Source organism: Plecotus auritus (assembly GCF_963455305.1).
Source record: "Plecotus auritus genome assembly, chromosome: 10".
Classification (NCBI taxonomy): domain Eukaryota; kingdom Metazoa; phylum Chordata; class Mammalia; order Chiroptera; family Vespertilionidae; genus Plecotus; species Plecotus auritus.
The window spans coordinates 44,193,207-44,205,958 of NC_137785.1; the positions used below are offsets into that span (position 1 = coordinate 44,193,207).

The window sequence follows — 12,752 nt, forward strand, 5'->3', positions numbered from 1 at the left end:
TAATTATTTTGATATTTCCTCATTGTCACCATGAATATGCCAAAGTGCTTCTTTTGTACATTCTAATTTAAGAAACATTTACCTCCCCACCCAACTCTCATCTGAAATATGTTTTCATTGATTTTTAGAGAGAGAGGAAGGGAGAGAGAGAAACATCACTGTGAGACAGAAACATCAATCCGTTGCTTGCCTTTCCTATGTGCCCCAACTGTGGATCGAACCTGCAACCTAGGTATGTGCCCTGATCAGGAATTGAAGCCGCAACCTTTTGATGTATGGAACTATGCTCCAACCAACTGAGCAACCCGACCAGGGCCCACTTACCTTTCTTTACTGAATAAAGCAACCTTTTATTGAGTTGCTATTAATTTCAGTTGAACAGTAATTGGGATACACTGGTGCAAACATTTGACTGAAGCCTATCTCGTATCTCATCTGTCTGCATGTCTTAATTACTGGACTATAAAACCATAAGAACCACTGCCATTGAGTCTGGTATGTGCCAGTCCACACTATAGCGTTAACTATTTTGTGTGTTTCCTTGAAAACAGCAATCAGAGAAGACAATAAATACATTTTACTGATTTCAGGTTGGAGAGCTTTTAAGCAAGAGAGAGATGTCAACACAGGATGGGGGCAATAACTGTGAAAAGAAAATGCCTTATGGAGAGTCCCATCTCAGCCCGGTTGCAGGAGTGTTCAAAAGGGGTTTGAAATAACCCCAAAGAAGGGCTTTTTTTCAGTGCTGACTACCCTCCAAAACAAAGAGGTACAGATTGATTGTTTCCCCATCCCTGTCCAGTAGCTGATAGCGGGAAACTCTTTGGCAGCTACCTGGGGTCATGATGTGGCCAGGTTTCTGTGGGTTTGTAAAAGAACACCAGGGGAAACTCAAGCGTGAGGCAAGAGCTCGACTCTTAACAGGGATGTTTGTGGCTCTATTACTGGAAAATGCCAGTGACCTTACCAAGGCCAAACTTGTGTGTAGACACAGGGTTACAAAATCGGGAAGGGGTGGGGTGAGATATTACAGGCATAAAAGCACCAGCAGCTGCACCCCACAGCACTGCTCTTCCAGGGGCGGGACCAACCAAAGATGCGGTGAGTCCACAGCTCTGCCCACTTTCCTTCCTTTCCTCTTGTTCCTCATCTCATCCTCCTTTGCATACACCTCTTAGCTGCATGACAAGCCTAGAGAACAGATGCAAAAATACAACAAAGAATAGGGTAAATGAGCTAAATTATAGTGAACTGAAGGGTGCAGTGTGTTAAGTCCTCCGCTTTTCTGCACCCATAAGAGGTAATGCCTTCTGATACTGCCATCTTTTCCAGGAGATGTGACTTACTTTAAGAAATCTTTTTTTCCTTGAGGTTGTAAAGTTGTTTTTTTTTTTTTTTTTTTTTGTTAATCCTCACCCGAGGATATTTTTCCATTGATTTTTCTTTTTTTTAGAGAGAGTGGAAGGAAGGGGAGACAAGAGAGAGAGAAACATTGATGTGAGAGAGACACATCAAATGGTTGCCTCCTGCATGTGCCCCAACTGGGGCCAGGGATTAAGCCTGCAACAGAGGTACGTGTCCTTGACGGGAATCAAACCTGAGACCCTTCAGTCCACAGGCAATGCTCTAACCACTGAGAAAAACCACCTAGGGCAGAGGTTGGGACGTTTTCATCTTTGTAGGAGATGACAGCAGCTGGTATTTTAAATTTATTAGTAGATATTTTTTCCTTTTAAAAAATGCATAATAAGGAAGACCAATAGTGGCATATTTGGATGACAGAATTAAGGAACTTTGATTTTATAAAAAGATTTTGGAAATGTTGAAGTAGCCAGACTAGAAACTTAAGCAAACAATCCCTGAGGAGCTGACATCTGTCAGTGAGATAAATAACTGGCAGGTGTGGCCTGTGCATCGATGCCCGTGTCCGATCATGCTTTCGGGGAGCCAGTTATTTTCCAGGGAACCTGCTGGCATTTTGGGGTTAGATATACCATTTCATGAAGACAAATTATCATAAAATAAGACACATACCACGTAAGTATTTTAAATGAAATATTTAAAAAACCTCTCCTTATGGGAATTTTGGAAAGTACAGAGACTGGCATAGTCAATCCCCACGTTCCCGTCTTCGCGGTCCACATTTTATCCTCAGCGAACTCGTAGCCTGGCACTCCAGAGGTGCCCCAGGGAAGCTTCCCTTTGCGGGAGAGCTCATGTATCACTGCTAGGTTAATGCTTCCGGAATGCTGCCTGGAATGGAGGCCCATACACCTGTGTGCCTTCCTATCTTGGTGGTTCCTCTCCGAGGCTTATGGAGAATTCCCAGCAGCAGAGAGCTTGCTGGGCCTGGGGGTACTGGGAAGCTGTAAAGCATGTATTTGGTGGGTTCTGGTGCTTGCATATGGCTGTTTTATTTTCTGGCTGCCTAAAGGGAGGGGTGTGTGTGTGGGGGGGGTGAAGCAGGGAGAGCAGCTTTGCACTCCTCCTGTCTTCTCTCTGCAGCGCCCTGGTAACTGTTGTCACCCTCCTGCTCTGGGGGCACCTTTTTGCAGTGGACACTGTCAATGAGAGCACAGAGAATGCAGGTAGGTCTTTGGGTTTGGGCAGGCGCTGTACCCCCAGCACTGCTGTGGCTGACCCTGTAAGATCTGCACCCTTTCTTCAGGAGACCCCGATACCCTCTTCTCATCCTCATCGCTGGTCTTTCACTACGGCTAAAAACCTTGGGGAGCCAGCCAGAAATAAGGAGAGATTGCCCACAGCATGGCTTCCATTTGGGATAGAGGAAGGTTGATGTACAGAGCAGCTTCCTCTCATCTGACTGTTCATGGGTCTCTGAGAGCAATTTCTGAATACTAACCTCCTCTTCCTGTTTTTCCTTGCAGATGACAGCTGCCCAAAGGCCCCTGAGATTGCAAATGGCTACGTGGAGCACTCGGTTCGCTACCAGTGTAAGACCAACTACTACAGACTGCGCACTGAAGGAGATGGTAAGACCTGGACAAGTGTCCCTGTGCCCTCCCATCCTGGCATTTCCATGATGAATGGAGTCAGGGGTGACTGGCTAGGAAATTCATGGGTTATCCTCGGAGCCAGGAGATGTAGATTCTAATAAGGGGTTTTGTTCCCAGTGCTGTGGCCTTTTGGGCAAATTAACTTTGCTCAGCCTTAAGTTTTTTCTTTTGTTAAGGGGAGGGGATGCCACGTAGCCTACCCATCTCAGAGTGAGATCTACATCTAGATCTGACAAAAGGGTGTGGCAAAAGAACAAACAATGGTGACGGTGATGACATTGGTGTCCTTACCTTCCTGCACTGTTGTAAGCGCTTTACATTTATTTGCTCACTTAGTCTTCGTAACACCCCTCTACAAAGATGCTATTATTATTACTTGCTGATGGGGAAACTGAGGCACAGAGAGGTCAGGTAGCCTGCAAGAGGCAGAGGCAGAGGCAGGATTTGGACCCTGACTCCACCCTGCCCTGCCTCACCAGGACCACAGTTCTGTCCTGCTGGGCTTCGCGAGGGCCCAGCATTTGGCTTCCAGGACAGTGCTCCTCCCTTCCTCCTCTCCCCTGCCCTCTCTGATCTTCCTTCTTCTTCGCTAATTTTTCTCTTTAAATACCTTCTCTCCCGCACTAGGTCCAGACTGAGTTTCTCTTTTGGCTCATTTCTTTCCTTTTGTTTCAGGAGTGTACACCTTAAACAGTGAGAAGAAGTGGACAAATAAGGCCATTGGAGAGCAACTTCCTGAATGTGAAGCAGGTAGGAAGCTGAGGGCCTGGGAAGCAGACCAAGGATAGGTGTTGAGGGTTCAGTGGTTGGGTAGGGATATTGGTTGGAATGTCCTAGAGGCACATGTCCCTCCTCTGTGGCTTCTCCTGAGCAAGACCCGGGGCCAGGGAGAACCACAAATGGCTGGCAGAGAACTGAGCAGTTAGGTGACGGTTCCCTTAAAAAGTTCACTGAGGTTCTTGCTTATTCAGGCCTGCAGGACACTGATGGAATCCACTGTATACACTGTCCCCAGGGGATCCGGAGACCCTATGTGTACAGACAACCCACCCAGAGAGCCAGGGTCCCAGGGTAAAGCCAGCTCCAAGAAGAACTATCAGGGAGGACATAGCTAACCCTAATCCAGGGAAGGATGACAGACGGCTGGATGGATAGGACTTCTGTTGTTATTAGGAAGAGCTACTGCTCTTTCTTTTTCCCTCTTGGAACAGGAGGGTTTTGCCTACCCTCTTCTGCTATTAGTGGAGTGGAACTGCTAACCTGCCTTGTATTAATTGCAGTATCTATAAAACCTGAGTTCTGGCCAATGCTACTATAGATCCCTCTTTATTCAGAAAGAATGAGTTATAATGAGTTTCAAGGAATTGTGGACATGTCCTGTTGTGACAAACTGTTGAACATACATACAGCTCATCAGCCGGGTTTCTCAATCTCGGCGTTACCTGTCTCTTTGGTGAGTTAGGAAAGCAGGAAATGGAACTCTGCCTTAGTGATAGAAACAACTGACAGTAAACACTGGAAACAAGAGGACAGCTGGTAAAGCAAAGCGTGTAAATATTCCTGGCTCAGAAGAGATGAACAATGATCATTTAGGCAGCAGCAATAGCCGAAGCTTTTAGATCCCCTCCCAGCCGGGGAGAGTCTCGCATTTCTCGTCATGATTTCCTTGCTCTCCTTGACAGTGTGCGGAAAGCCCAAGAACCCAGTAGATCAGGTCCAGCGGATCCTGGGTGGCTCGGTGGATGCCAAAGACAGCTTTCCCTGGCAGGCTAAGATGATTTCGCATCATAACCTCACCTCGGGGGCCACACTCATCAGTGAACAATGGCTGCTGACCACGGCTAAGAATCTCTTCCTGGGCCATACGGAAGATGCAAAAGCAAAAGATATTGCCCCTACTTTAAGACTCTATGTGGGGAAAAAGCAGCTTGTGGAGGTTGAGAAGGTGATTCTCCACCCTAACTACCTCGAGGTTGACATTGGGCTCATTAAACTCAAGCAGAAGGTGCCCGTTGGTGAGAAAGTAATGCCCATCTGCCTACCTTCAAAAGATTATGCGGAAGTGAATCGTATGGGTTACGTGTCTGGCTGGGGGCGAAATTCCAACTTTAACTTCACCCAGCTCCTGAAGTACGTCATGTTGCCTGTGGCTGACCAGGACAGCTGTGTACGGCACTATGAAAGCAGCACCGTGCCTAAAGAGAAGCAGCCCAAGAGCCCTGTAGGCGTGCAGCCCATACTGAACGAGCACACCTTCTGCGCCGGCCTGTCCAAGTACCAGGAAGACACGTGCTATGGGGATGCTGGCAGCGCCTTTGCTGTTCATGACACGGATGACGACACGTGGTATGCGGCTGGGATCCTGAGCTTTGATAAGAGCTGTAGAGTGGCCGAGTACGGTGTGTATGTGAAGGTGCACTCCATCCTGGACTGGATTCAGAAAACCATGGCCGACAACTAACGCGTGCTAGATTTCACTCTGGGAGAGGGAAAACTGGATGGGGGTGGAGGGATAAAAGCTGGTGTGAAACCGATGGGCTCCAGCCCTGCATGTTTAAGTCAAACAATAAAGAGCTTTCTTTTCACTCATTTCTGCGTGTGTATGTGTTTTGGGGGGCGGGTGGGGGCTTGGGCCTTTTTATTCTCTCCTTTATGGTACAGCAGCAGCCAAGTGGCACAGCGTGTACTGGGAGGTGTCAGAAAACACTGCAGGCCAACTGGATAGCCTTACGGTGGTACAAACTGTCCCACTGCCGGGTCACACTCACTGAGTGCCTACTGAGGCAGCTCTCAGAAAGGTCACCATTACCCTTGTTTTACAGACAAGGAACAGAGACTCTGAGGAGTTAAGCGATTTGCTTAAGGTTACGCAGCTATTCAGCTGAACCTTGAATCTAGGTCTGTCTGAATACAAACCCTGAGCTCCTTGCTGCATCCTCTTAAAAAAAAAAATAATAAAAAATATATTTTTTATTGATTTCAGAGAGGAAGGGAGAGACAGAAACATCAATGATGAGAATCATTTATCAGCTGCCACCTGCATGCCTGCACGCACTGGCGACTGGGTCCGAAACCTGGTTATCTGTCCTGACCAGGAATCGAACTGTGACCTCCTAGTCGATGTTCAACCACTGAGCCACACCGGCTGGGCGATGTACTCAAGGTTGATAGCAGAAAAAAGTTCAGTTAGAAAAAGAGCTTCCTGTCTGAAAGGGTTCTGGAATTTTTCTTGTGGGAGGCCCTGAAGAGCACTTCTTTGTGAAATAGAAAACTCAGATGGCTTGCGCTTGTCATTGGTGGAAGTGGAGTTCTTGGGGTGCTGCGAGGGAAAACTTCCCAAGGCCCCCTTGGGAGGATGAGGTTTCATGGCAAGCTGTACTGATAATGTAAAATTACGGGGGTTCTCCTCCAAGGTCCTATCTCTGTCTCGCCATGGAAGAAGTCCAGTCTTGCCTTCAGCAGGGCCAGAATTAAGGCCACTGACCATAGTTTCTGCTCCATAGTAAAGTCCAGTCCAGCATCTGGCTTGCTTATCTTGTGCTCCTAGCTGTAGTCCACTGTGTGTGAAGTCTGCATAGCCAGGGGCCACACAGCTGCTTAAGGCCACATGGCAATGGAGAGAGAACAGGCGAAGGCACGGGCAAGTGTGGGTCACGGAGCAAGAGAGCAAGCGAGCAAGCAAGCGAGAGCAAGAGGGAAGGAACTCTGGGGATTTTAACCTTCCAAGATTTCGTGCACTTGTGGTGGTTCCACCCTCCTAGCCAATCCACTGTTCCCCAGGCCAGACTGACGGATAAGCACCTCCCCTACGTCACTGCACAGGCACCCATCTCCCCCTTTGTTTGTCCACCTCCCCGCTTCTTTGATCCTCTCCACTGTGATCTGCAGGGAATGGACTGGCGGTTCCCTGGGGAGCGTGAAGCTATAGCTTCCTGGTGAAGCTGCCCAGTTGACCATGCTTCCAATGTCTGGCTTCCCTTTTGCTCTCTTCCTTTATTAGTATTAACCAGCTAAATACGACAATAATGCATTGACTCCTGTTGATGGTAGGTTTCTTCCAAGTGGGAAAAGCAGCCCCTATGCTTTCTAACAATTCTGATTATCTATCTCTTTCTAGTCATGAGCCCTTGAAGCAGTTTTGTCTCAGGAAGAGGTTGAACTCTGACTTCTGGGAGAGCTCTGTTCCTACTTACTAAGGGTAGGTAATCCTTTGTTTAGCTCAAATTGGGTGCTGGATGGTAAAGGTTCAAATCTCACTTCCTGGGCAATTTAATAGCACAAAAGCTAATAAATTTGCAAATCAGGACACTGTTTTCAAAGTGTGAACCAGGAAGGCTCCAAAATAAAACAAACTTGCCTGCTATCAGTAGAGAATTATTCATTGCAAGAGAAACTGGGATAATTAGGACTGGAGATCAGAGAGCATGAGTAATAGAAATATGTGAGTGGAGGAACAGGCAAGGTTGAGGGTGAGAAAGGGGTGTGTATGTATAGAGTAGAAAATCAGTATTTTTGCTCTTTACCTCATATTTGAGTCCTTACCTCATATTCTTTCATTTTACTTGTGTGTCAAATAAATATAGTTAAATCAAATTGTACTAGCCAATGTTCAGGAAAATTCTGTATTATGTTAAGAGATAAAGGAAAGCACAGTATAAAGAAAAGTCAAACCAATCACGCAGGGAAATCGATCACAGTTGACTTGACTGCTCTGAGGTTTGCGGGGAATAAACACTTAAGCTTCCCAGGTCATCACAGTCCGCGAAGGCTCTCCCACTCGGGCCAGTATTTTCTACACAAGTCCAACCTCTCTCCGCTGGGACGCCGAGCACCTTTCCGAAGGACCCAGAAAACAGCACAGCTGCCTTCGGGGACCAGTTCGAGATGGGCCTTTCTCTTCAGCTTTGACGGTAGTTAATGTGCTAAATGTCTTGATAGAGAAGGTCATATTTGGGAATATTCTTGGGATCAATTGGACTTTGGACAATAAGTTTTCCCCTCATTGCTCCTCGATAAATTACTTCAATCAAATCTATGAAGTCTTGTTTGGTTTTGAAACTTCCCACAAATTTAGTGTGATCTGGAGACCTAGATGGCATAGAAGAGAAACAACCTTGCTCAGAATTTAGAATATTTACTTGCTGAAGACCTTCAGGAGAAACAAAACGAAGAGTAGCTCTTCTTGTAAGGGAGACTAGACGTAAGGCCCAACAATGACTTTTCCATTTGCAATTACAGGGCCCATTTGACATACGACTAAGACCAGAGCTGTGGGCTTGGGACAGCATGTAAGCTCTATCGTATGAAAAGCTTCTGCTCAAAATGTATTTTAATCATTTCTCATTTTCAAGGAGAATTCCCTGAGTGCTGGTGTGGACATAGTTTGTTTCGTTGTTGTTTTTTGGCTAGGCACTGTGCAAAGCCTATCATGGTCTCTAAGTTCCAGTCACTCCTATTTCTGAGGAGTGGTATTAATATTTTTTTTCCTTCTTCCTTTTTTCTTCTTCACTATTTCGAACACCAAGTATGTCCATTGCAAAATATTTTTAAGGCAAAAAAAGTTGACACATTTTGGTATATATCCCTCCTATCATACGTACGTATATGTGTCTCTATGTGCATTTTTTCACAGTAATGGGAATTATATCACACATTCTATTTTGCAATGTGATTTTTAAAAACTAACATATGTTTCTTTCAAAGTTAACCATGCATCTACAACATCAGAGTAAATTGGTATATAGTATCCTTTTGTGGACATCTAAGTTCTAAGTATTTTGCTTCCTAAACAATGATGAAATAAGTATCCATGGAGCCAATTTTGCCCACTTCCAGAATTACTTTCCTTCAAATAAATTCCTGGAAATGCAATTGCTGAATTAAAATTTTTATACACTTGTAAGGTGTTTGGTATGTAATGTCATGAATTGCCTTCTGAAAAGATTACAGCAAATTAATACTTAAATGAACCATATTCTAGAAGAATAAATACCTTTAGAACACTTAAAACACATAGCATTTTACAAACTTTCAAACTGATAACGACAAAGCAGATACACAGGTCTAGACAAGAGGATATCTCAACCACATTAAGAAAAAATAAAAATTATGGATATTTTCAAAATAAGTATTAAATACTGAGATGCTGATTGGGCAGAGTAGAAGGCATTACAGAAGACTTCATGTTACTTATACTTGACCGGCTTTGCTGAAGAATAACTCAACAAAAGAATAACTTCTTTCCTGGCAGAAGACAGGAAACTTGGCAAGAGAGGAGGAGCATGTCTCAGTTTGCTGAAAGGAGTACTTCCTTTACAAATGCAAACCATCAGTCCCAGAAGTTTAAGAATGACATATTTTGTTTAAAACGAAATCCCTGGGGAACTTGTAAGAAAATGGTTTGATATTTTCTAGGCTGAAGGATGATTAGTGCTTCACAGCCTGTACTATCCTTTCATACTTAAGTAGGAAATTAAAATTTGTCAATCATGCCAGAATACTCATTTTGCATCAAGTTGCACATAAAAAAATTAGAGAGAGTATCTGTTGAGGAGACAGTATCAATAAAAGACTCACCTAGCCACCACTGCATGTAAATAGGTAAGTTACCGAAACTGCTAAAAAGGAAACTTTTAGACTGTTATAGCTTCATGTCAGCCTAACTTACCCATAATCCACTTTCATATGCTGCCCATTGAAGAAAAACACAGTAGATGGAATATAACTGATGTCAAAATACTGTGTATAGACTGGAGTTCGGTCCACATCCACCAGATATATAGCAGCCATTTTACTCAAGTCAGAAGAGGTCTTAGAAAGCTGCAAATGAGGAGAGAGATGTAGGTTGCAACATGAAACCAATGTTTCTCCTACAAAACGCTTTAATAGAATATTCTGTTTGAAAAAATTCCTGGGCCAAGAATCTAGCCTGTTTGAGTTCCACATTAGACACAGTGTAACTTTATCGTTAAGTCTGAGTCACTGTTGGCGGAGTTCTCAGAGGGCCCTGGATAAATTATGTGAATATATTCTTTCATTTTTGTTCTACTTTTGATTTTAAAGTTTTTATGAACTTTTTATGGATTTATAAAATGCATGCTCACTTAAAGCAAAAACAGAACAACTCATAAATATGTACTACAGACATCGAAATTACCCCAAACATTTTTCCTTATAATCTCCACATAAATGATAGTTATATATATAAAAAAGCCAACACTTACATGGCACTGTTATGTGCTTTCCACTTTTAACTCATTTAATCCCACAGCATTCCTATGAGGTACGCACTGTAACAGTCCCCATTTCACAGGTGAGGAAACCGAGGCAGAGGGAGGTAATTTGCCCCTGGACAGACAGCTAGGAGGCAGCCAGGTGTGGATTTGAACTGAGGCAGCTTGACTTCAGAGTCTGTGCTTGACCTCTAGTGGTAGTCCTTCTTCCCTATAGCTGAGTTATAATCCTCAGGTCCTTACCCCATAGAGTAACACATCACATACTCATATTTAATTGTGATAATGAGGATTCTTACACTCCATCCATATAGTGATGTCAGCAATAGAAATAGTGGGGTAGGTCTCTCTCCATAATAAACATAATAGTGACATAACAGTGACATCAGCAATAGAATAGAAGTCTTAGTTCTGGAGTAAGTCTCTCTCCATAATAAACAGACACAAAAATAAACCTACTTTGTCCCAAACTGCCCTTCCTATTCACCAGAGTGTGAAGACGGGTTGTGAAGTCAGAGATCATCATCGGGAGCAGCACACTAGTAAAGCAGGTTTGCAGGAGAGAAAACAAAGTTCAAATCCCAGCTCTGCAATTTAGTGGTTCTGTGCCTGTGGGAAGTCACTTGACCTCTCTGGCATTCATTTCTCCCCTTGGGAACAGTAGTCGTAATGAAACCAGTGTTGTGAGATAATGTTCACAGATGCTTGTTCATAATATTTCTGGTCTTTCACTGCCTTGTTGGTGAAGTGGAGCTTGGACAGCTGCTAGCGGGGAAGAACATCCTGCACAGATTCGGCACAATCACAGGTTTAGGGGTTCAGGTCTTAGTGAAAGCATACTAACAACTGAACAGCCATATCCCAGACCCTGCCTACGTTCCTGCATGCACTTTGCAGATGTCGAAGTAAGAATGTATAGATTAAAAAAAAACAATTAAAAAAATATTTGCTTACAACATCATCTAGTTGCAGACAGACAGGATCCTCGTCTCTCCCAAACCTGAGAACCAACACCTTCTCTGCAGTGCTCTTTATTGCCCGGTCCACTTCTTCTTTGCTAGTCAGCTTGGGCAACAGAAAGCTCATCTTGAAATAATCCAGTTAATCCCTCACTGTCAGTCCTGAAATAAAGTTGCAGTGTTTAAAGGCAGATTAAGGGCATGAGTCCTCATTTTTTAAAAAATTAATTTTTAGAGTAGGTAATATAGGCCCCCCCAAATGTACACACACTTTGAATAATTATAAAGGCAGTGTTTATTACAATACACTTCATTTCCAAAACTGAGCCATAAGCTGTTACAGTGTAACACTATTACAGTGTTCATTTTTTGGGGACACACTGTATGCATGTTTTCCCCAGAGGAGCACAGTATCAAAGCACAGAATCAAAAGAGTAAAAGGCACACAACCAATGCACAATCTGGTGACAAAATAAGTCCACCAGCTTAAAAAGCAACAATATAGGAAGGTATAGTGTGAAAAGTCTCCCTCCCTCTGTCTCCCCTCACCTGGCCTAGTCCCCGCTGCCCCATTTCTCCCCACACACCAGGTAACTACTTTCATTAGTTTCTCATGTATCTTCCAGAGTTTTAGTATGCATTCACTAGAAAATACAAATGTGCATTCCTGCTTCCTCCTTCTTTTACCCCCCAATTAGCCTTTTCTACCTGTCAGTGTTTCATGCGAAAAAAAGATGACATCCTCAAATCTGGTAATTGGGGGACTTCCATTAAGGCAGGATATAGGAAAAGCATAGGGCACAGTGCTATACTCGGGTGAGTAACAGCAGGGTACTGTTCCCACCCCTACACCTGGAGGAGTCATGGAAGGGAGTAGTGACCAGAATTGTGGGGTGGAGGTGGCTGAGTGGAGAAGGCAGCTGTGTAGGAGGTCAGCCTGCAGTTAGGGGATTCAGCTACTGCTTCCCTCTGCCTACTCCAACCCCCTTATTTTACATACTAGTTTGCTTATAGTTACACTTCTAGCTACAAAAATTAGGACTGGAAGCCAGGCCACCGAATCTGTACTCTAGTGTTCCTTCTACTACATATAGTAAGTTCTTATATTTATGATCAAGAAACTCTTTGGTCAAGGAGCTTTATTTCTGCATTCATTCATGAGACCCACTGATATACTTGATATTTTATTATTATTTTAAATATATTTTATTGATTTTTTACAGAGAGAAAAGGAGAGGGATAGAGAGTTAGAAACATCGATCGCCTGCCTCTTACACACCCCCTACTGGGAATGTGCCCGCAACTAAGGTACATGCCCTTGACTAGAATCGAACCTGGGACCCTTCAGTCCGTAGGCCGACGCTCTATCCACTGAGCCAAACCGGTTAGGGCTATACTTGATATTTTAAATTCTGTTCCAAAGATGGTTAATGCTATGACAAGGGAGGATTTCTTTGCCTGTGTGTGTGTGTGTGAGAGAGACAAGCCACATTTTAAGATATGAATTAATAAAAATTCATATAGGAAACAAAATTGTTATAAAT

The 12,752-nt window shown here is 44.0% G+C and overlaps 2 protein-coding genes across 6 annotated transcripts in view; one reads left to right on the plus strand and one right to left on the minus strand.

Moving 5' to 3' along the window:
- The window catches only part of TXNL4B (thioredoxin like 4B), a 39,346-nt gene that overhangs the window by 25,037 nt on the left and 1,557 nt on the right, over nt 1-12,752 (minus strand). For 3 of the 4 annotated variants that reach the window (XR_013959233.1, XM_080645292.1, XM_080645293.1), the window contains exons 2-3: nt 11,204-11,370; nt 9,685-9,836 (exon numbers count right to left, since the gene is read on the minus strand). Coding sequence is in view for 3 of the 4 variants with exons in the window: in XM_080645292.1 (XP_080501418.1) it covers nt 9,685-9,836; nt 11,204-11,335 (284 nt within the window). In the remaining variant the exon portion in view is untranslated. Of the gene's footprint in view, nt 1-7,625; nt 8,106-9,684; nt 9,837-11,203; nt 11,371-12,752 lie in introns of those variants that run through there. The other variant, XM_080645291.1, reaches the window with a different exon arrangement.
- LOC308236054 (haptoglobin-like) lies at nt 749-5,614 on the plus strand. Of its 2 annotated transcripts, none has more exons than XM_080645288.1 (5): nt 749-1,101; nt 2,506-2,588; nt 2,889-2,993; nt 3,693-3,767; nt 4,700-5,614. In XM_080645288.1, exons 1-5 carry the CDS (start codon nt 1,097-1,099, stop codon nt 5,476-5,478), a joined length of 1,047 nt encoding a protein of 348 aa, XP_080501414.1. In that variant the 5' UTR covers nt 749-1,096; the 3' UTR covers nt 5,479-5,614. The 2 variants fall into 2 exon arrangements, with proteins under 2 accessions (XP_080501414.1, XP_080501413.1); XM_080645287.1 differs by having other exon boundaries at nt 935-1,571; nt 4,700-5,608.